We start from the raw sequence: 26,031 nt of genomic DNA, 5'->3' as shown, positions 1-26,031 counted from the left end.
TTCTTGCCAGCCCGACATTTGGAAGGGTCCATCATGCGGAAGTAGCAGTTACTTGAGTGATCAGTGAGTTCACGCCAAATTCTTGGGAAAGCGAACTTCATGGCTCTCTTTTCCCCTCTGTACCATCCTGCAAAAGAGCAAAATAAAATTGTTATTATGAAGAATAAATTTATTTCATCCAAAACTAATGTGTAAGTGGTTCATGCAAAATATTTTATATGTGATATTTTTTATACTAGTGAAAATTTATATAAATAAATTAAAAGATATTTAAATTTTAAAAGGTCTGAAATTTGTATAATATAAAATCTTACTATTCAAGCAAGCAAAAATTGTGTCTTACCTTCTACAGTTTTTTTTTTTTGCAGTGCTCACAGGTAAAATAAGGTGTCTATGGTTTGTCTTGATCCCCGACAGGCATGCAGAAATATGCCTTGTTGGCTTCACACATTTTAGCAGATGCTGTCAGAGACTACTTTTTCATTCTGGTCTTGATAAATTGGCCACAAACGTAGCAGAATGAGTCTGGAGAATGCTTGCAGCTTTTTGATGCCGTCTCTGATAAAATTTTGGGTTACTCTTTAACCAACGAATAGTGGGAGTGACCGTCACATTATAACGCCCCTACGGCTAGGAGGGCGAGCATGTTTGGTGTGACCGGGGTTTGAACCCACGACCCTCGGATTACGAGTCGAACGCCTTAACACGCTTGGCCCTGCCGGGTCATAAATATTACTATGGAAAGTTCTAGAAAATACTCTATCAGCTACTCAGCACTGAATCTACTTGGAATGTTCCGGAAAATGGGTAAATTTGAAAATTTCATTACCCAGGTCACAAAAGTAAAGTTTGGTTGTTTGTTTTTAAATTTCGTGCAAAGCTACTCATGGGCTATCTGCGCTAGCCGTCCCTAATTTAATGGTGTAAAACTAGAGGGAAGGCAGCTAGTCACCACCACTCACTGCCAACTCTAGGGTTATTCTTTTACCAACTAATAAGGGGATTGACTGTCACATTATAACGCTTCCACGGCTGAAAGGGCGAGCATGTTTGGTGCGACCGGGATTTGAACCCGTGGTCCTCAGATAACCAGTCGAACGCCTTAACACGCTTGGCCATGCCAGACCAGCAAAGTTTGAAGCGAAAAATATGTGTATTCTATTTACTTTAGGCATAAGCATAGAAATAACATTAACATTTTCTGCCCAGGAACAAGAAAAAGTAAAAAAAATTTACATAGTGTAATCAGTGTTTCATTTTGCTTAGAATAAAATAAAATGTAAGTTCTATTTAATCGTGCGACATTTGTATTTACGGGACACTATTAGTCAAATAAAACTAATACAAATATATTGCCGCCATGTACGTGTTTACAATATGTTTAATGTACTAATATAAAAGTCAATTACAATGCACTTTCGCTTTTTATGTATTTAAATTAGATGGTTCACTGTAAATATGTAGTGACGCATATCGGTTAAATGGTTTATTTGTATTTAATTAAAATGTACGTTTCCAAAATGTAATTATCAATGATTAAACATTGTTACTGCCAATTTTATTTCATTATAGTCATATAAAACATTAATTTTATTGCTATGACTTTATTGCTAATACTATCAATAAAAGCCAGCTTAGAACGAAAGATCGATTCTATTTAAATATGTAATATTTCGTTGTTATTTTAATTATTTCATGTTTAAAAATATTGTTGCTGTATGTTTAGACGAAGATGTAAAATCGTAGACAATGGCCAGTTTTGATCTGTCTCACAGAAGCAATGTTTATTTTACGGCGCTTTTAAAATCAAAGACAAGACAAAGGTATCTTTTTCGTAACAAATTCGGTAACATTTTCACCAGAATTTATTACCATTACAAACAGAACATTCTAATTGTCTAAAATATCATGGCGAACAATAATCACCATGTTAATTACACAAAAAAATATACTCTTTCTTCTTTATGTAATTTGTCTCTTTGAACAATTATTTTACTAATACTTGAAATAGCAAAACTTACCATTAAAAGCCACTAAATAGGCATAAAATTCAAAGTTCTTTTTGAGATCAGTAACATTTCAGTTAAACTTCGACACTGTTTTATTTCTGAGTAATCATCATAGCGATAATAATGTTTTTGAAACAGTGAATGCAGACTTAACAGTAAATAGAAGGGTTGACAAAGTTCATTTCACAATACACAGCGGAACCGAGTTGCTCGAGCATATGTTTATGAATTATCTTTCATTTACTCTTTATCAGCGTACAAACGTGTTCTGTGATTTTCTTATATGAGTCTCACCTCTCACCATAAACTAATATAATAACATAAGTAAGTAAAATCTCAGGCACACATATTCAAAAAAGCTGTTAATAAAACTTCAAAATACACTATGAACTTTTTAACTTTTGTCTTCAATATTGTTCGTTTGGACGGTACTTTATGGTTAAATTACACACTACGTAGGTTAGTTTTAGGCAAACTTCTATATGATACAGAAGGCTCATATTTCATTATAACCTGATGTAAAATGGTTTGTAAAATTACATTAACAAGATTACTTAAACATTTGTGAACAAAACTTCAAGATGTACTAATATGTTATATAAGAAAACTCCTTACTCTATAAAACTTTTCCAAGTAGTTTACCATAAATGAAACACAAAGGCGTACAATCCAAGCTTATTTATTTTAGAAACTATACAAAATGTTTGAAAACTAGAATACCTGTCTTCGTTGTACTTACCTTCACATATCACTACCCAGCAGTTTAAAACAGATCTAAGTAAAATATTACACTTACACTCAATGGCCACTTTATAACTTACATCAGCTTTTAAATGCAAATAGCTATAGTCAAACAGCAAATCATGTTGTTGCAACTCAATATATAAAACACGCAAACGTGACCAAACTTTAGAATGGAGAAGATGCGTGATCTAATCGACTTTGATCACGGAATGATTGCTGGTGCCGGACACAACAGTTCTAGCATCTCTAAAACTACTGATCTCCTGGGATTTTCACGCACTACAATCTCTAGAATTTATAGAAACTGGTGGAAAAAAACAGAAAAAAACATCCAGTGAGCGCCAGTTAATAAGAGAGATCAGAGGAGAATGACCAGACTCAGTTAAGTTTATACGAAGGCCATAAATACTCAAATAAGCACTCTTTACGACAATGGTGTGCAGAAAGGCATATTCTAACGCAGAACGCGTTGAACCTCGATGTGGTTGGATTACATCGGCAGACGACAACGCTGAGTTCCATTCCTGTCAGCTAAGAACAGTAAGATGAGGCTACAGCGGACACGGAATAACCAAATTTGTATGATTAAAGATTGGAAAAAATCGACTGATCTTACGAATCTCTATTTCTGCTGTGATATTCAGATGGTAGGGTCAGAATTTTGCGTAAACAGTATGAATATATGGATAAATCCTGCCTTGTGTCAATTGTAAAGGCTGGTTTTAGTGGTATAGTGGTATGGTAAATGGTGTCTTGGCACATATTAAGCTTCTTAATACCAACTGAGCATCATTTGAATGCTACAGCGTACCTGAGCATTGTTGCTGACTAGGTGCCTCCCATTATGGCCACATTCTAGCCCTTTTTCAATGGCTACTTCTAGCAAGATAATGCGCCATGTCACAAATCACGCATCATCTCAAGCTGGTTCCATGAATGTGACAGTGACTTCATTGCACTCCAATAGCCTGCATAGTTCCCAGATCTCAATCCAATATAGCACCTTTGGGATGAGGTGGAACGGGAAGTTCACAGCATGAATGTGTGGCAATCGAGTCAGCATGGAACAAAATCTCTGACTAATGTTTCCAGCACCTTTTTGAATCCATGTCGTAGAAAATACAGGCTGTTCTGGAGAAAAAATGGGGTCCTATTCGGTACTAGATAGGTGTACCTAATAAAGTTATTGTGTTATACTTAATTTGGGATACTATCTGCTTATGATTATTTTATTTTTATAGGGTAGTGAAAGATACAAGGGGTGCATTTACAGGATCCTCATACCTGATAAAATCATCATCACCCTTGCTTTAAATTCACTTTTTAAAGATAAACTTAGAAAAACATGATCGCTTGTCTTATATTATATAACACTGCTTTGTTGTTTTTGTGTGAATTGTAAAGATTTCAATTAATATTGGTTCTTTATGTGAGTCTGCATATTCTGTTTCATTCTGTATGATAAACTGTCAAACCGATCGAGAAACATCCTTACACAATATCCTTGAACATCCTGTTTTGCAGACTGTTTTGCTAGATACCACAGTTTAATTGAAGTGAAAGATCTGTGTGTGTGTAAAGTTTGTCAAAATGTGTGTTTATGCTTACCTTTGCTGTCGATTGCATGTTTCTTATAAAGGAAACTATGGTGCATTGCCAGATAAAAATGACTATTATAATAATCAGGGCTACAGGTTTTAGAACATCAACTATAAAGGAAGTATTTCCAAGGGCATCACATAATTTGGGACAACGATCATATATAAAGCAATTAAGTATTAATAAAGAATACTCAAACTCACTTATAATTTTTTTGAATTGATATTTTTGTGGACACACCTTTTTTTTGATTGCAAGATTTCTCATACCATGGTAGTTTTTTACAAAAAATGTCACAATACCAGAACTAATTGGTGTGAATTAAATAAGTCTCCAAAGAAATTTTGAAAAAATATGGCAGATAATAATTTGTATGTACACGTTAACGAAAATATAAGAAGTATTATTTGTTAAATTAAGAACATCCTTATCTAATAGCCAACTATATTGTTATTATGACTTTTTAATTTACAAACATCAGAGAATTAGAGAAATTAAGCTAAGTTTATGCTACATCCATTTTGTATAGTTTTAACTAAATGGTATTGATACTTTATTGTACTGAGAACAAGTTTACTTTTCAAATAAAAGAATCGATAAAAACATAAAATAATTTTGAAGAAAATTAGCTTTATAGCTTGTTGTGCCCAGGGTCAAAATACGTCTTATGTTATTTATTTCTAGAACGAGTTAAAGGCTGTCAGGAAGGAATGAACAAACAGTGGCCCTGAGCAGTAGGGTAGCCAGAATATCCCGTTTACTAGCAGATCACATTCAAAGAAAAGGATTTATTTAGACTAGAGCAGGGGTGTGCAACAGGCGGCCCGCGGGCCACAACCCGGCCCGCCAAGCCATTTAGTGTGGCCCTAGTTGTTGTAATCTAACCATGTGGCCTGATCTGTAATCCAACGCAAATGGAATATTTTTAAAAGCATCGATCCTACGGGATTCCCAGGCTTCGACTCGACAAACTTCTAAAATTATCTTTGCTAGAGAGGAGCAGGCCGAATTCGATTGGTCGGCCTCCTTAGGGCATGAATAGGTGACGTGCACTAGCACTATTGTCTACGACTCAACGTCATGTCCTGAACCTCGCCTTCGCCCGCTGGCGACAATTTTCCCAAACCTCTGCTGTCCGTCATTCATTATTGGTGAAAATTTTATTACCTTTTTACAGTTACTACAAGAGATTGAAGGTAAATTGATTATTATTTAGCATATTGTTGTGACTTTACTGAATTTATTAAAATTTTTGCTTTCAGAGCTGTTACTGCAGGCTTTGATGTTTTCGAAGAGTTTTTACATATGGCAAGCCTTTCCTCCACAACCACAGGACAGGATATTTGTGAACAAGTGCTTAAGGTTGTAGAAAAGTTTGAACTGAATCCTTATAAATTATGTGGTGTTACAACAGATGGTGCTCCTTCCATGACAGGTAGGACAAATGGATTCACCAAGAAATTTCTAACTGCAATTGGAGCACAAGACGTAGTTGTAAGCCATTGCATTATTCACCAAGAGAGCTTGTGCACCAAAGTTCTGGATTTTGCAGAAGTCATGAAAAATGTCGTCCAATGCGTAAATTATATTCGAACACGAGGATTAAATCATCGACAATTTAAAACTTTTAGATGAGCTGGACAGTGAGTATTCAGATGTTTTGTACTTCTCTGCTGTACGTTGGCTTAGTAGAGCTGCTACTTTGAAGAGATTCTGGAATCTGCGAGAGGAGATTAAGTTCTTCATGGAGAGCAAACGTCAGAATGTGGACTTCTTGAGCAATGAGAACTGGCTCAATGACTTAGCATTCCTCACAGACATTACACAGCATCTGTCTGATTTAAACTTAAAACTACAAGGGAAAAGTCAACTTGTGAATAAGTTGTTTGAGCATATTTGTGCTTTTGAGAAGAAATTGGAACTTTTCCAGGTTCAGTTGAGAAGAGCCATATTGACCCATTTTACATGTCTTGCAACCAGGAAACTGGAATTTCCTAATCTGGATTGCACCAAATATGGAACCAGTGTACAAAAGCTGCGTGATGAGTTTGCAAACAGATTTCCAGATTTCAGACAAACTGAAATTAGATTGAAATTGTTCGCTCAACCTTTGATTTGGCAGTGGAAGACAGTCCTGATGATTGCCAAATGGAACTCATTGAACTGCAGGCTGACATGGACACTAAAAGGAAATTCTCTGAAAACAGTTTGCTAGACTTTTACAAACTCTGTGTACGTGAAAAGTTTCCCGTCATGCACAAAGAATTGCCTCCTTTTTGGTAGCACCTACTGCTGTGAGCAATTTTTCTCCAAAATGAAGCTCATCAAAACCAAATGTAGAAGTCAGCTGACTGATGAACATTTGACCAGTCAGTTAAGAGTGGCAACCACTTCTGTCAAAGCTGATATTGACAAGCTCTGCAAGGACTCTAAATTTCAAGTGTCGCACTAAAATGATCACTCATGCAAAAATATAAAATATTATTACTTGCATTTTGAGAATTTTTTTTTAATTTATTGTGCATGTACACGAATAAGCTTGTTTTTTAAGTGGCCCCGCTTGATTGATGAAGTTGGTTATATGGCCCACCGACGAAAAATGTTGCACACCCCTGGACTAGAGTAATATATAGAGTGGCCATCTGGAGTCAGCTGTAAACTAACACGATCTTGGCACAAGCTCTTATAAGCATAATTATATGTTAAAGGCCGTGACCTATTTATTCATTGACCTATGTCATTCAAAAGTCAACAACACTGGGGGTATTGCGAGATTATGTAATAGGATTACAGTATCCATACCAGGGGGCGTGATGCTGTGTTTGCGTTACTAGTCGATATAAGAGGACTGCATAGGCAATACAATGGGGGTGTTGTTATTACAAAAATTCATGAAAATATGATACTTAAACCTTCACCACCGGAGGGCATGACCCAATTTCAACAAAGTAGTGGGAAATATGTAATAGCAATGATGGATAACTATTAAAGGGATTGTTTAAAAAAAACTACAATTTTGTAAATATGTCTTTAAGATGAAAACACCGTGTGTTTTTTAAAGTGTACTATAAAAAATTCTTAAAAATCTCATTATACCCAAAGTGGAATGCCCAAACGTATATAATTTAAGATATTCACAATGTCTTCCATTATATGCCTTGGAGATAGCCTTGTTAATATCTTTATATGTGAATAACATGATAATGGATGATAGTCATAGGTATGGTTGTAAAAAAACAACAACAGTTGTATGAGTATGATCTAAATTCAAAAACATTGTGTGTTCTATAAAGCTTAACTATAGGCTAACATACGAGCTATGAAAAACGATTTTCTTAAATCTACCTAGTTTTCGTCTTTGTTACCTTGGTTGCTTTTTACATATCCAAGTCTTATTGTTAACCAATAGCCATATATTAATAAGAACGGAGACAAGTTTCAAATTCAGTATAATTTTTCATAACAAGTATCTAGTATAGTCGTCACTTGAGGAGAAATGAACTATATGGATATTTTCATATTTGTCTCTTGAGAAACGACAGATACATACACATTGTTCTATTTAATGATGAAGTGTTTTTGTTTTGTTTTTTAATTTTGCGCAAAGCTACATAATGACTATTTGTGCTAGCAGTGAAAGATTACAAGGAAGGAAGTCATTACTATCCACCACCAACCCTTGGGCTACTATTTTACCAAGGAAGGAAGTCATTACTATCCACCACCAACCCTTGGGCTACTATTTTACCAAGGAAGGAAGTCATTACTATCCACCACCAACCCTTGGGCTACTATTTTACCAAGGAAGGAAGTCATTACTATCCACCACCGACCCTTGGGCTACTATTTTACCAATGAATAATGGGTTTGACCATCCCGTTATAAAGCCTCCACGCCTGAAAGGACGAGTATGTCTGGTGGAATGGAGACTTGGATCCATGATCCTCAGACTGACAGTTGAATACTCTCACCGTCTGGTCATGCTGGGCTATGATGAAATGAAGATATACATTTATCAATATGGAGACTATGGAAATGGTACATTATATTTTATCAAAGAAGGTGTAACATTTATGCATATTGAATGTCAAGAAGGTACCCAACTGATACCATCAGTGACTAGAACTATACAATGAAATAGAGTGAGGACTTTAGTTTATAACACAATATAATCATAACAAGTATATATGTTAAGTTATATAATTCTAAAAAAAAAATCCCAATAGTATTAGTTATTTGCAGAGAACCATTTTATTGATCCTTATCTAATTCAAAAGGAACCAGAGACTATATCTAATTCGAATTACGCACTGAGGATGTATCATTTGTCATATAAAAACTTAAAAAGAAGAATTGCTAGGCTTTTATAGTCAATGATTCCAGTCAACCTGCTCCTACATGTGTGATGAAGACATCTGGTTATATTCGCGGAATACTTTGACTAAAGTGGATAACAAAATTATATTAAACATGTTTCACGATAAACCTAGTTAACTAAATGCACATGCTAATAAGAATTTAAATCTTATTGATTTTGTTCAAAGAACTATTATTATACTTCATTTGTAAAAATCTACAAAATTAACTTATTGTATTCTATATTAGTATGACAAATAAAAATATGTTCATAGAATTTGTTTTGTTTCATCACATGATCTACAAACAAGATTATTACTATCTTCTACTTGTGAAAGTCATTCTTATAGTATCTTCAATTTTGAAAACGTATTAATTTTCGTATATTAAGGATTTTGATATTTGATATACATAAAATGGTATATAGTAAATGTATTGTTATACTAAATTGATCTGTAACAAAATTATTGACAATTCTATCATTTATGTCTTTATGAGATCCAAATTTCAACAATAAATGTTTAATTGGGTATGTGTATACATCTGTAGTATCCATAATATATATATATATATACATCACATTGTCAATACGTTGTTGAATAATGTCTCTGCCCAACATCCTTATTGTAAGTCCTTATTTGATAATTTTTGATGAATGTTCTTATGTTGCGAGATCGTGGAGGCAAACTATGGAAATCAAATATTCGCCTTTTCTATTTTCACCAAAGCAGAGACAGACTCAGCGACATACAGGTTTATGAATTGGATCCAAGTTGACGATATACAGTTGTTTTTCTACATGGCTAGATAGTTGATCACTAGAAAACACACCTTCAAGTTGCTTTCTCGTACACAAGTTTTGTTACAATAAAGAATAAACCTCTAGTTTTAATTCCTTCTTAGATATCAGTGATGATATTTTGAACTGGTCAATTTCTAAAATGGAGTGAAATTCTGCATAGGTGAGAACATATTAGTTTTATATAAAGCTTTACCAAACCGTATTTTAATTTGTATATTTCTTTGTTTTACAAAGTTAAAGTGGAAATAACCAGGTGATAAGTCAAATGTAAGACTAAATACAAAGAGTATATATCCTTCTGAATATTCATCTTATCCTACATCAATTTCTTGATTTTGAAACTGTTTTCCCATTTCTCTAACTAATGTTGTATAGCTTTCTGCATACAGCTGAGCATCAAAATCAGGTTGTAAAAATCCAGCAAGAATTTCTTATTCATCCACATTGATTACCACGTTGAGACAATACTGTAATGTTTGGAATTCTTAATGACGAGAAACCCACTTGAAATAAAAATGTATCTCATAACTGCTGGTATGGGTATTAACACTTTTATTGATAAGCAGAGAACAACGTTTCGACCTTCCTAGGTCATATTCAGGTTAACAAAGAGAATTTACAACTGGCCTAAGACATGGGTTCGGTAACGGTCAGTTGGAAACTCTTTGTTAACCTGAAGATGACCTAGGAAGGTCGAAACGTTGTTCTCTGCTTATCAATAAAAGTGTTAATACCCATACCATCCTTTCTGAGATACAGATAATTGAAACTGTATAGGGTTTTATTTCAAGATGCATTAAATGTATCATTACAAAAACATTCTATAACAAGACCTATAGGTACATGATCTAAAAATGCATCAGGCACATAGCACCGGAAATGAGACGCTTACAACACTACACAGAGAAATAATCAATTCCCGGAAAGTCCAATGACCTTTATGACGTTACTAAACTAAATCTTTATATATCACTCGTTCAATTATACTGGGCATTCCCAGATTGCCTCTGAAGAAGAAAGGTCCACCTTTCGAAGGCGCTTGGGTTATAAGATTTCTATTTTAGTTTTATCAAGATTTTGACCTACGTGTTATTATCACATCATGATATAAAAATGCGTTATTGATAGACGCTTATACGTTTCCTTGAGCAATTAAAATGATTTGCACTCTGTATACTACGAAAGATATTTAGCAGCTCCTTTCTGAAAGGCTTTTGCATGCAACAGAATGATTGAAGGATTGATTTTTACTTTTCTAACACAAATAGAAATGTGTTGTAGAACAATTTTGGAATACGATTCATCACTCAACATTATACAAAATGTATCTTTACTTCAGTATGTACTGAATTTCAGACGAATTGAGAAAATGTTATTATTCAGATTCGTAAAATGCCCAATCTAATTCTTCTCTGAGATATTCTTGCAGTTTGTATCCTGGGGTTTTCTTTTCAATGTTTTGTGAATTATAAATATTTTGTCTGTCGACCCAGACATATATATATTTTTAAACTGACATTTGTGTTACTATTTCAAGCGTGATAAATTACCTGTAATCGAAGTTTCACTTTTATGTGTAGTTTGTTAAAGTTTTCCATACCCTAGTTAGTGTTGGGTAACATCACATACAAATTATCCATGTCGAATAATGGATAACAGAATTATACACAACTTGATTTTAATATTGCAGTGACACATATTATTATAGGCACTGACTAAGTGTTTCAACACTGAGATGTACTTGAATATTCCATGATGAGTAAAACACCACCACAATTTAGTTTAAAGAGTATGATTAAAATGTTCATTTATAGAGACTTTTCTTTAGTTATGCATAGTAAAGAAATAAATATTGGTTACTGGAGATGAAGTTGATACAGTCGATTAGTAAGCTTTGTTCCAGCAACGGTTTGAAGTTTGCAAGGTTTTCGACCGTGTTTTATGATTTGCTTGAAGGTCTTTATAAGTGTCACTCCTTTTTATTTTGAATGGAACAATCATGCATATTTAGAAAACACGCCAACACAATTCAGTATGTACTTAAGCTGATAGTTACTATGACTTAAGCGAGGTGGATCTACCAAATCAGACTGCCACTGTTCATCAATACAAAAATGATCACTGTTTCTTGAAAATCTATATCTTACAACTTTGTGTAGCTTTTACGTATCTTGGTGTCTTGGCCAATCCTTGACCTGATTTAGACTGAAAGATTCATCTAATTCTTTTACCAACCTCTATAAAACTTGTACACTTCCATAACTAGCAAAATTTGAATTGTTATAATAAATATTATTTGCTGCATCTGATGAATTTGAACCAACTTTTTTTACTTCGTGTAGCAGTAGTTATAATCTGGTCTTTACAGCAGGCAAATTTAAACCTTAGATGATTGAAAATATTAACAGGATTCAGTGGTTGACAAATGCCTATTACGACAGTCAAGAAAAAAGGTAATTATATAATACAATGTTCGGTTGTTAAAAGTAGGCTCATTTCGATATAGTTCCTTTGGATATTTTGACAGTACGATCTTGATGCTTCATATATGACCCTCTGTCTACATTTCCAACAAATTATTTTGGGATATTCATATGTGATAATTTTTATGCAGAATTCTCTCTGCCCATCAGGATCAAAATTCCTTCATTTCTATATTATATTATTGATAAGATGGATTATGCTACTGGTTGGGACAGACCTTCCATTAAATACTTTCCCCAGTCATTCTACGTTACATTTCCACTTAAATATATTACGTTCAATAGTATTTTTACATTTTACAGATGATATTTAAAGGTTCGCAAGTCGGCGTTTCCATTTTAATTTTAATAGCTTACATAAAGTGTGTTTAAAATAGTTGATGACGTTTTTGTAGCTCATTTAGCATCTTGGCTTTATCATCTGATGGAAGAGTATTATTAGATATGACAGATTTCATATCTTTATCGATAGCGCTTAAAATTTTCGGAATGGGTCTTTCAAAATTTTTTTATGGATAACTTGAATTTACCAATTCGTGGAGAACAAGAATCATTTGTTTTCCATGTTCTATTTTAAAGATCAGCAACTTTACCAATAGCCTGTCCTGTCAAACCATCAAATAATGAAAGTACTGGTGATACAAGTAGTAGTAAAAACCATCCTTTTTGGATAAATAAGTTTCTTTTCTGTTTAACAAATTTTTTTTATCAACTAACATTCTCAATAATAATTTATGTATCGTCTAAGTTCATACTTTTGCATGTTTGTTATAGCAAAATCACCATTTAGAACATTTAAAGCACATTCACAATTGCAAGTTATGAAATCGTTGTAATTACTGGCAATCATATCTTAAATTTTTTTTGTAGCTTTAATTAATGCATAGAGCAAATTTTCATGTTGTTTATTTCTAGGAGTCATGATGAATAATGACTACAAGAGAGTGTATGAACAATATATATGAATCTATTTATTCACACATAGATTTACAAAATAATTTACAATATCCATTTAGATATAACATTTACTTTTTTCACACCGCAATGATAAGTTATGTCATTATTATCAACTGCATTTGATTTATGAAGTTGATTAACCCTGGAATAACCATTTGACTCAAAATTATATCAGAGATTTTGAAAGAGAGATTCCTTAACAGTTCAATTTTCTCACTCACTTTGGTAAACACAACGGGTTAAACTCTGTCTTAGCAAAATAACCACATTCCACAAATAAATATACTCCGGATTTCCATCTTCTGAGAATGTCTTATAAATGTTTCTTGTCATCCACTCAAATTACTTGCATTCTGTTTTTGATAGAAATTACTTCAAAAACGGATGTTTAAAAAACACACCCGTATAATCACTGTATAAACATTTTATTACAAGTTCTTTAATAACATGTGATCCATCTTTCAGTAACTATCATAGCTGAAGGCATCTCGATACATGGACGTATATCTCTTGGACACATATACTTCAATATCATCTCTTAGAAATAAACCATTTCTTAAGCATCATAGGTGGAGAATTTGCGATTTCAAACCAATGATTAGATATCAAACTGTTGCCAAGTTGCATCTTGATAAAATTCTGGAAAATATTTGATAGATGTTGGAAACATTTTTATCACTAAAACCTTTAACTAAGACTTTTCACTCACATTATTTAACGAAATTATGTATTGAAAATTTAAATTAATATTACACATGTCTCTACTCTGATGTAGCAGGGTCTGTACAATATAAAGTATGGATAAATTCAAACGCGACTTTCAATTGTAAAAAGTTGGAAAACTCCCTCATTTTCTCCTCTTTCACAGATACAATCGTCAATCATAAACATATTTGACTATTCTCGTTGTACATAATCATGGAAAATTTCAGGTAAATGTTTGATAAAACAGATATCAGGAAGCCCTGCATTAAATTAGCACACAACCGTGAAATTCATTATAGAATCATATAATGATTTCTAGAGTAAAGTAAATAATACCATGTTAATTTTATAACATATTGCTAAGAAATTAGGTTTTTACCACATAGTTTTCTTGGAGCTAGAGTTTTGCACTTAATGATACCAAAATACTTATGTACATCTTAAACGTTTGTTGTTATGATAATAAGATGACCAAATAGACGCTCACAATACTTATTCATATAGATATGAATTCATACTATAGATAGAGAGATGTAAGGCTAACATACTTGGTCTTTCTACCTTCCTCACATCATACAAATAATTTATAGCACTGATTCTACTGTCATAGAAACTGCCCCATACGATAAAGGTGAGAAACTATTGTGTAGTCCTTAAGAAAACTAATTAAACTTGTATTAGTAAATTTCATGTGATTTATTTCATATTTTCAGATTAAAATAACCTTAAAGCCCTGAACTTCTTGGTTATGTTACCTATTCAACATATGTTTTCTAAGACCACGTAGGTTTATTTAAAACGAAACTTATTGTGTCAGAATTGTAACATAAACTACACTCATGATAGAAACTTCCACAAAATTCATATATAGTATTACATTCCTTGCAGAAGCACTCAACACTATAATTAAAAATTTTAACTTTTCCAGTGTTAAGCGCATATTGGATATTAACACCTAAGATTGTTGGATGTAGTCTCACCACTGTATACTTTTTTGTGGTTTTTGTACGGTATCCATGGTTAGGTAGGCACAAGTGCTAAATACTTTGGTGCTTTAAACTTCTGTTTCAAACATGTGCTAATAATGCGTTATCTAAATGTGTTAAGAATATACTGACCCTGGCTTTAACTACCCATGTCAAATGATGTGTTGTCTCTTCTAGTATATAATGCACGTTATCATTAAACGAATTTAGAATGTTCATGAGAGACTGCTTAAATGAGTCTATTACATTTATTATACATGGTATTATATTCTCTTACATGTTTTGGCAAAGATTTAGGAATATTATATGCCTCGTCTTTAGGTGTATGTTAAGGAAATAAAATAATATAAATGTAATTTTTTATTCAAATAAGCCAACTTCATATTGCTATTTGTTAAGACTATTAAACTTACACTTACTTCAACTTATCATTACACAGATGTTTCATATCTCAGGAACTTTTGTTGTTGTTCATAGCACGTGTTTACTCTTTTTCTTTCAGTAAATAGGTTAAAACTAAGTAGATTTTCAAGGCTTTTTATTTCATATTAAATTCCTACAAATATATTTTATAAAACACATAACGTCTCCATTGTAAAGTCCAATTTACACAGCTATTATTTGTTTTCTATGGCTGGATATGGTTATTTCATACAACAACGTTTTTCACTTCCATCCTACACAATCGTTTTTTGTAACTCTCTAAAAGAAAATTGGTAAGACCATATCTTAGGCGTTTTTCCCAGTATAGACTGTCATATAATGGTAGTCGTTTCGAAAATCTTAAATTGTATATTTTCAGCCATAATTTCTTTTGGCTTAATGAGATTTTCAATGGGCAGTGTAAGTTAAGGCATCACATCAAGGGTTTTCAAATACTTTTATAAAAGGCTTATATCTCACATGCCTAATAAAAGTATGTGTTGCATTTTTTTGTCTTTTATCGTAAGAAACAACAAATGGAAGTATTTTCTCATGAATCTTTTTATTCTTCTCACATTTATTTTACAAATATTGTTTGTTCTTTACATCTTCAAAGGTAGGGTACAAGCACATTTTTCTGATAAATTCATCTTTCTCTTCACTATCCCAGAATGTTTCCATGATAATTAATTATAAGAAAAAATACTATAAATTGAATGAAATGATATCAGAAAGATGTATGGAATAATATATTATCTTGTTGACCATGGGGATCCACAGAAACTTTTATCAGGAAGAGACAAAGTGTTTCATTGGACTGAGTAATGTCAAATTGTGAATTGAATAGAATGAATAAAAAAACTAATTATAAGGCAAATGTCCCTCTTACACCCCAGATGCACATGTTACTGACGTAATTCTATTATACTAGCTAGCAACATGCACAATAATACGCTCCCCGATGTTGGTGACGCATATTAGTTCAATGCCAAACAAACAAAATACTGAAAGTTGTTTCAGTTTAAATTGTCTATCCCCTGAGGAAATATAGATAACCGGGGGCGCTCAGAAAGATGAACTTTCTCTTCACCTCTCGGCCTGGCATGGCCAAGCGCGTAAGGCGTGCGACTCGTAATCCGAGGGTCGCGGGTTCGAGCCCGCGTTGCGCTAAACATGCTCGCCCTCCCAGCCGTGGGGGTGTATAATGTGACAGTCAATCCCACTATTCGTTGGTAAAAGAGTAGCCCAAGAGTTGGCGGTGGGTGGTGATGACTAGCTGCCTTCCCTCTAGTCTTACACTGCAAAATTAGGGACGGCTAGCACAGATAGCCCTCGAGTAGCTTTGTGCGAAATTCCAAAACAAACAAACTCTTCACCTCACACTTAATTTAATAATGTGATTGAGCGACTGGAAAGAAAGAAAAAAGAAAAAATAAATAAGCAAAAATAAAAAAGTCAATACATGAAGTAAAACGAGATAGTAATGATATTAGAGTTGAGATAGTGAGCAGGCGAAAAAAACCACACCAAAAACCGACAAACCGACACCGAGCACCCTCTATGCGTGAATATCACAAAATCAACGACCGATATATGACTTAGGGTTCTTCAGGGCGGCTGGGATCTATAAATCTGATGCCACAATTTTGTTGTGGGGGAAACGGGAGAACCCCGAAAAAACCCACTTTCACTGACTGGTGCCAATAATCCAGCTATTGCCTGTTTAGTTGACTTGAGGAAGAAGGAGGGTCTGGGTAATAGCTCAAATGGAAGTAAGGCGCTATGTCCCTGAAACATCTTGCATGTTTGATCATCGAGAAAGGGTTAAAGGGCGATGGTGAGTCCACCTCCCTGTTTGGTTGGACTGCAGGTAATGGGGTCCTCGGCGGCAGACGGCGCGGGGAACCCTGCGTGGTTAACTGTCGAGTTGAGGGTTCTTCATACTGGCGGGTGTTGGGTGCAAGGAGGTGAACCCGGAATTCTCAGGTCAGTGACGGGAGCCGACTCTTTGAGAAAGGAAAGACCTACAGGGTCAAGTACCGACTCGGAGTATGGCGACCACACGAACTTGATGACCCGGAGTAACAATCCGAAGTCGCTCAGCATAGGTAAGAATTTAAATTCCGAGCAGAAATCAAATGTAGAATACAGTCGAGTTCCAACGGCAAGGCCAACACGTAAAGTTAAAACGTTGATGTCATTGGCCAATGTACTACTTAAAATAAAAATACGTAATAATTCCCTAGCACAGGGCTCTGGGTGTCAGAGAGCTATCTTATTCACCCAAGCCTCTAGAGTGCTTAGAGCAAACATCTGTGGAAAGATGACGTTGGTAAAACAAGAAATTAGGTAAATTTTAGTTAGGGTCACGTAAGCGTGTTGCCCACAGAAACATCGATGATATGATAAACACTCGTGGATGAACAAGGAAGGTCTGGGTAATCGGGTAGTGAATTACGAGCACAAGCGCATGAAGAGCATAGAACTGATAAGAATTCGGATTGTGCTCCCTGGGTGTTTTGTTCTTCAGTTGTCTGGACTGATATGTGTCTTCTTGCAATCTTAGTTTGTACCATCTGGGTGTTTGTAGTCTTGAGGTCCGTCTGAACTAGTGTGTTTGTAGTCTTGGTTCGTGTGGTTTGTGTCTCGCTTGAGGTTGTAGTGCTTGAAATTATAGCTGTGATCTGACAAAATTTGTCGTGTGTTTTCATCGGGTCGGTAAGTCCAGACATATTGCTGGTATCAGAGGTTGAAGGCAACAATGTAGAGCTGGAAGCGGATATTTGGATGCTATTCCTGCTTGAGTCTGGATTAAGTCATGAATCGATACTTAACTGCTGAAAGTCGCCCATAGGTTGCCTGTTTCGTCTGGGAATGTTATATGACTGCGGATGGGTGGAACGGCGACGTGGGCGTTCGGCACTGAAATGGAAGATATGGTAAAAACACCGATTTCGCAAGTTGTAGTCAGCACTATATTTTGAAGTTGTTACTATCTTGATGAAATGGGTGGTCCGATTAGTATGCTTAGTATGTAGTCTGGTTTGGATCTGACTTTCAATGGCTTGTTTGATTTTGTCTGGTTCGATACTGGGGTGAACGCCTCTAAGAAACACTGAAAAAAGCTGACTGGACTTTTTGTGGGGGAACAACTGATGTTGAATAAAGTATTCCATGGTTGGCATAGGTATTCGAAATCCGCGAGTGTAGAGGGCTGGATGAAGATACCGCCCTGGCGAAGGATTCGAGTCCTGGACGGGTCGATAGTTGCGCCGGGCTTGGCCTGGGTAATGAACGTGGCTATTTGGAGGCATGTTAGGTCCAGGCAGTTCAATGCCTTCGAAACGTCAGTACATTTATACAGCCTTGTTGAAATTAGGTCAAGGTAATGTTAGTTTACTTCCAGTTCCAGCTGGTCACCCTATACAACCGACTTGTTTTTCTCCACAAAAGAGTTTTTAAAATTAATAACCACTTTGTTTCCTAACTGTTTTGCTAAGGGAATAAACAACTGCTATAGTAAAATAAAAAATAAAGCATTATTACATTATTACTTATATTATTTTCCTCTGTTTGAAGCAATATAAATCCAATCCCAAGTAGCCTTGAAGACTTAATCATGAACTGTTGTTTTTCCTGTTTACAGATTCAACAGGATCTATATTAGGTAAATCCTGTTTCGCTTTCAATGATAATGATTTTGTTTAATCATTGATTTATAATAAAAAGTCTTTTTCAGCAGAATCCATTCTTAAGGAAACAGTGTGTCATGACTGCATATTTAACATTTTGTATCCGTTTTAAGTGTATGTTATTTTTAAGTTAAATTAATGCACTAACATAATTATCTTACATATCCAGAGGTGTGACTCCTGACAAATTCCATAGTATTTTCACATAAAATTATGTTTGCTAGTGGTCAATGGTAAGTTTAAAAATTACCACGTTAAATTCCAGGTTCGATTCCTCCAGGTGGATGGACACAAATGATAAACTAATGTAGCTTTGCTCCAAATCAAACAACAACAGTATTGTGTTACACAAATGAGCTACAATATTTATTTTAATATATTAAGCAAGAGAAATAGATATTCTGTCTGATTTTTCTAATACTTCATTTTTATACATCATTTACCATTACAACTTTTGCCAAACATGTACAAGGTAATTAAATCATATATTTTAACAAGTAATATGCCTAAAAAAATGTATGATCAATAATCAAACTGTGTCAATATTTACAATTAATATAAAAGGCTAAGCTTGACTTAGAATTATCTGACCTTTAAGCATTTGTTATATACTAAACATTGACTTGTAAAAATGTACATTGCATATACTTCTTGGAACTTCAAAATTTGGAGTCATAATGTAAAAATGTGTCGAGGGATTAGTTTTAATGCAAGTGTGCTCAATAATTGTAACAACTACTCATCTAAAGGTTATGTGAACATTGTTTATCTGTAACATCACACTTAATGCATATCTCCTTTGTCTCAGATTACGATATAAATATAATATAATATAATTAAATTACAATTATTGTACTAGTCATGGATATTAAGTGCATGATATGTTCTGGAGATTTCCAAAATGAAGATAAATTTGACACATATGTTTTGTATACAGGATTCTGTTTTATCTGACCAAAAATACTGATATCCTGCAAATGTTATTGCATCGAGAAGTTGAAATTCTGAAAAAACAATTTTATGTTTTTGAAATGCAGATACCTCAAAAAAGGTGAATTTTAATCATGTGATAAAAACGACTTTACATAATCCTTGATTTATAATTAACGGTCCTTTTCAGGAGTCTTGAGAAAGAGAATATCATAATTTCACGCTTAACTTTATGTATCAATTTCAGATATACACATTTTTTAATTAAAATTTGTCTATTCGATCTAGTGTTTTGTAAGTAAAGTGAATGTTCTGCATAAAATCACAGAAATTGTAAACCTAAAACACCAATGTCTAATAAATGGACTAATAATCAATAAACTAATAATTAGTTTGAACCACAATTATCAAATAAAATTTAATAAAGCAGGAATTGCCAGTGAATAATACATAAGCAATTAATATTACAATTGGAACCTTATTGTATTTCGAGCTGTCGGCGTATAGTTGTCTATAATTTCCAAATAATATACTAGAGGGAAGGCAGTTAATTAACAGCACCCACTGTCTTACTATGTAGTTGAATTAAACCATCATTCTTATTGGACGCCCTTGGTTCCAAAACGCAGTACATGTTTTTCGGCAACAAAATGCGAACCATCAGTCATTAAATTCACATCCTGAACATGCTATCCATTAGGACCCGGCCGGCCCGAAAGTATATTAGTTTGTTAGTGAAATAAATATGTAAAAATGGCATATAAATTGATGATTAGCTTTTCGGGCCTTATAAATCAATAGAAGCAGAACAGGGTTACAGTACCTTATAAGCGAGAAAGAGAGAGAGCAAAATATTTACCCAATGCAAAGTTGTGGAGTCATATAACGGTGACCAAGTAACAGTTTAAACTAGTATAAAATACAGAGTGACCTCATAACCAACCAGTATAGTTGAAAAGAGAATAACTTTATAGCTCCGTGAAAAAAAAGCAATGGTAGAGTAAATTTACACTTGTGTAGAAACAGAAGAGCAATGAGGAGACCTCACAAAACAATATATCCTTGTGTAGAAACAGAAGAGCAATGAGGAGACCTCACAAAACAATATATCCTTGTGTAGAAACAGAAGAGCAATGAGGAGACCTCACAAAACAATATATCCTTGTGTAGAAACAGAAGAGCAATGAGGAGACCTCACAAAACAATATATCCTTGTGTAGAAACAGAAGAGCAATGAGGAGACCTCACAAAACAATATATCCTGTGAAGAGCAATGAGGAGACCTCACAAAACAATATATCCTTGTGTAGAAACAGAAGAGCAATGAGGAGACCTCACAAAACAATATATCCTTGTGTAGAAACAGAAGAGCAATGAGGAGACCTCACAAAACAATATATCCTTGTGTAGAAACAGAAGAGCAATGAGGAGACCTCACAAAACAATATATCCTTGTGTAGAAACAGAAGAGCAATGAGGAGACCTCACAAAACAATATATCCTTGTGTAGAAACAGAAGAGCAATGAGGAGACCTCACAAAACAATATATCCTTGTGTAGAAACAGAAGAGCAATGAGGAGACCTCACAAAACAATATATCCTTGTGTAGAAACAGAAGAGCAATGAGGAGACCTCACAAAACAATATATCCTTGTGTAGAAACAGAAGAGCAATGAGGAGACCTCACAAAACAATATATCCTTGTGTAGAAACAGAAGAGCAATGAGGAGACCTCACAAAACAATATATCCTTGTGTAGAAACAGAAGAGCAATGAGGAGACCTCACAAAACAATATATCCTTGTGTAGAAACAGAAGAGCAATGAGGAGACCTCACAAAACAATATATCCTTGTGTAGAAACAGAAGAGCAATGAGGAGACCTCACAAAACAATATATCCTTGTGAGCAATGAGAAACAGAAAACAGAAGAGCAATGAGGAGACCTCACAAAACAATATATCCTTGTGTAGAAACAGAAGAGCAATGAGGAGACCTCACAAAACAATATATCCTTGTGTAGAAACAGAAGAGCAATGAGGAGACCTCACAAAACAATATATCCTTGTGTAGAAACAGAAGAGCAATGAGGAGACCTCACAAAACAATATATCCTTGTGTAGAAACAGAAGAGCAATGAGGAGACCTCACAAAACAATATGTCGAACTATATCCCACTTGAAATAGTTTAAGAGAAAGAGAATTATCCATAACGTTATATTATAATCCAGTAGAAAGGGGAAATCGTAACACAGTAAAAACAGAACAGTACACTACCTATCGGTAGAGAAAGCAAATGAGCATAATAACCTTAAATATGTTCGAAGATAGAAAAGTACAATAGAAATGGAAGATTAAAAATTAAAGATAAAACCTGGTAAACAAATAGAAACATAAGAGAAACGAAGCATACAAACAACAGAAATGTAACGGCAAGCTAGAAAAAACTGAATAAAGTGAAACAGTTATCCAATAATTCAAACCTAGAAGGTATAGAACAATATTCTAACAGAGCTGCAAACAAGAAGATGTAAGAAAACGATTTAATACAATCCAGAAAGTGTTGAACAGCACCATTGGCAATCCAGAAAATACATATGTAATAGTGATGTAACATAACAACGACTCAAGTAGAAAAATGATTCAATAAAATGTTATATACCAGAAAATTTGGAGCAGTAATCTAGGAGAGTTACAACTCAGAACATAGATCCAGAAAATACGTCATCTTGAAGTGATATTTGTTTTCACTAAAATCCGTTTGTTTGACGAGCATATGCCAATCTAGAAAACGCTAGGCATGTTTTAAAATTAAAGACATATCCCAGACTAACTGTTGGTTTAATTCTGAAGAAATCTGTTTGATTTTCTGCTGTTTACTAACATTGGGGTACGTATATCATGTTGGCTTAAAGAAAGGTTTAAGATAAGATTTGTTTACTACATTTTTGAAGCAGTTACGTAAATCAGATATTAGCTTAGAGCCTAAAACACTATCGCTAGTCTAACGATGAGTAATTTTTAAATGGAAACTGAGAACTATATTCATTATATGAGAACCATTTAATTCACCAGTTTTAAAATAGTCAGAATAAAAACCACCAACCTATTTTTTTATACATAACCATGACATTCAATTAATAATAAAGATACTTAAAAAATCAATATATTACTAAATTTATCACTAGGGACTAAATAATATTGTTTTCGAGAAATTTAACTTCTTAACGGTAACCGTGGATAAACGCATATCGAAAGAATAAGTGTATTGTTTATATAATGCTGGAGAGTAGATGATAAAACGGGCATTTTGTTTGTTTGTTTTTAAAATTTCGCGCAAAGCTACACGAGGGCTATCTGCACTGTAGAATTAAAGGAAAGGCAGCTAGTCATGACCACTACCTGCCAACTCTTTGGCTACTATTTTACCAACGAATAGTGGGATTGACCGTCACACTATAACGCTCCCACGGCTGAAAGGGCGAGCATGTTTGATGCGACGGGGATTCGAACCCGTGACCCTCGGATTACTATTAAGTGCCTTAACCACCTGGCCATGCTGAGCCCTGGCGTTTTCAGTCGTATTTTGCTCACCACAGCGGACCTATATATGTATATAAGGCTTAAGGCTTATGTATGTATGTAGTATAGTATGTAGTACTGTTGACACTAATTTGCTATTCTCAAATTTTCAGCAAACAAGATGTGTAAAACACCAAAAATGTTTATTATTTTAAACAGCTTTTCTGTTGAATAACTGAAAAAAAAATTACAGTTAATGAATACATGTATAGAATGAAGAAACATCAGGATTACCTGGTAATTTAACATGCTCTAACTTTCCTGAATAATATATCGTTTTTATTATGTTTCCGACAACATGTAGTTCCTGTGCAACACGTGGTTTTTAAGATATAAACATTTAAACTGTTTTTATTATGATTACCTTTTAAACAGAAAGAAAATCTAGTAACTTTCCTGTCAATAAGTTCATCAAATGGATGCTGCTGTTTAAATAAAAAGAGAGACTCTATGGTAACAGTTGTATCCGTGATTAATTTTCTGGCATTTTTGAATTAACAGGTTCTACCATTAGCGACAGATAACGATATACATGTAAGATGTATGGTACTTAAATGTATAGCAAAGGACAATAGGTTAATAAAATTAAAAGACACAAATCATATGAAAAGTAGGAAGTCAAATAGTACAGTATTTATACAGCTATATCTAAGAGAAGTAGAAAATGTCGCTGTACTTTATAAGTTACATTTAAATTATTGTTGTTGTATATATATATTAAGAATTATATATATTATTTAAATAAACTGTTACTGATCGCCGATGATCAAACTCGAAGGTCCTGAAACATTCAAAAATTAACTATGTTTGCATGCTGTTTCTGTTATGTTTATAATTTAATAAGAAGTAATAAACAGAAAATTGACAACGTAAGTTTTGTTTTCACAAACTTTTACTCGTAAACCGAAACCGTATAATGTACAAGACACATATAGTAGATAATGAAAGTTTTTTTTTAGAATCAATAACTTCTTAATACTTTATATTTATTATTTAATAACTGGAGCACTAATTTTTAATTCTACCGCTGGTATTTACTTAACGATAACTGTAAAATTGGCTACCATAACAACATCATAATACATTTGTCTCTCCAGTTGCATAGCGATATGTTTATATACTTATACCGCTAGAAACTGGGTTTCGATATCCGTGTTGGGTAGAGCACAGATAGCCCTTTGTATAGCTTTGTGCTTGATAAAAAAAAACCAAAAAAAACAATAACATAAAAGTCACTATAAAACTAACTATCACAGCAATATCATAATATATTACAGATTATATTAGCTGTAAGATTAGTTAAAATAACGACATCATGATACATTAATAATAGCAAAACTTTCTACCACAATTACTAATTTACTTACAATTTAATTACATTAAATGTATTGTAATGTTGTTGTGGTAGCAAGCCTTGCGCTTATTAATGTATTATGGTGTTGTTATGGTAACTAATCTTACAGTTACTATAATTTGTGCATTCTCATACCCAAATCCGGAAAAAAAAAATTACGATAATAAATCCATAGAAATTTAAATACATTTTCATAACAAAAACATACTGGAAAGAGAACCAGAAACAGAAAGAGCTCTGTCGTGTTGAAATTTAATTTTCTTAGTATCATTTAATTAGTTTGTTTGTTTTGGAATTTCGCACAAAGCTACTCGAGGGCTATCTGTCCCTAATTTAGCAGTGTAAGACTAGAGGGAAGGCAGCTAGTCATCACCACCCACCGCTTACTCTTGGGCTACTCTTTTACCAACGAATAGTGGGATTAACCGTCACATTATAACGCCCCCACGGCTGGGAGGGCGAGCATGTTTGGTGCGACTCGGGCGCGAACCCGCGCCCCCAGATTACGAAGCGCACGCCTTAACGCGCTTGGCCATAATTTAATTAGAGTTTGCTGTATTTAAGGACGGTTGTGTAGTTTTGAACTTTTGGTTTTTGTGCAACTTCTATTTTGAAAACTTGTTGATCGATACAACGTCCTAAGTTGATGATGCTTAGAGAGCTCCAGAAATTAAACTAATTACACTTAACAACATACAACATCCGGATATATTAATTTTTATTGTATGTTTAAAGATATGACACTTGTTTTTTTTCGAACAAAATGTTTGTTTGTGTTTTCTTATAGCAAAGCCACATCGGGCTATCTGCTGTGCCCACCGAGGGGAATCGAACCCCTAATTTTAGCGTTGTAAACCCATAGACTTACCGCTGTAATAGCGGGGGGCAAACAAAATGACACGAAGATAGAACGTAGTGCAAGTGATATTTTAATTGAAGTAATAGCTCTTACCTTGGAGTAAGCAAAACACACCACAGAGAAACAGAACAGACGTGTAGTTCTTCACTGCTGGCTTATTTTTCATGATGTTAAGTTCTGCTGAATTAAAAATATAAAAAAAGCGGCACAATTTATGTGAACTGTTTCATTCACAAGTTGCCTAATGTCATCCTAGACCAACCGGGAACGTTGAAATCACAAAGTTAAGTGCACTTTAGCAAGAGATGCTCACGTAAGCTTAAAACTTGCGATACCCAGTCCCACAAGGAATGTTTTAGAATACAGACCGTCTCACTGAATATCGAAACTACCACCAGGGGATGGATCACGTGATAGATGACGTTTGTGCGGGAGACATGGTGCGGTCTTGAGCTTTAGTCAGTATCAATTTTAACATAAGATATTGTGAACATTCCTTATTAAATGTAAATCCGTTTGAAGTTTCTTTAAGAGTGAAAGAACATACCCA

General features: G+C 34.2%; 1 protein-coding gene across 2 annotated transcripts in view; it reads right to left on the bottom strand.

Annotated features, from left to right (window-relative positions):
- LOC143256608 (protein amalgam-like) overlaps positions 1–25,827 on the bottom strand; it is a 79,081-nt gene extending 53,254 nt beyond the window's left edge. For both annotated transcript variants that reach the window (XR_013031424.1, XM_076514030.1), the window contains exon 1: positions 25,575–25,827. Coding sequence is in view for 1 of the 2 variants with exons in the window: in XM_076514030.1 (XP_076370145.1) it covers positions 25,575–25,647 (73 nt within the window). In the remaining variant the exon portion in view is untranslated. The remainder of the gene's footprint in view (positions 1–25,574) is intronic.
- Positions 25,828–26,031: the final 204 nt, after the last annotated feature.

This window comes from Tachypleus tridentatus, chromosome 1, assembly GCF_004210375.1.
Source record: "Tachypleus tridentatus isolate NWPU-2018 chromosome 1, ASM421037v1, whole genome shotgun sequence".
Taxonomy (NCBI): domain Eukaryota; kingdom Metazoa; phylum Arthropoda; class Merostomata; order Xiphosura; family Limulidae; genus Tachypleus; species Tachypleus tridentatus.
This window is presented reverse-complemented; position numbering and strand designations above follow the sequence as displayed.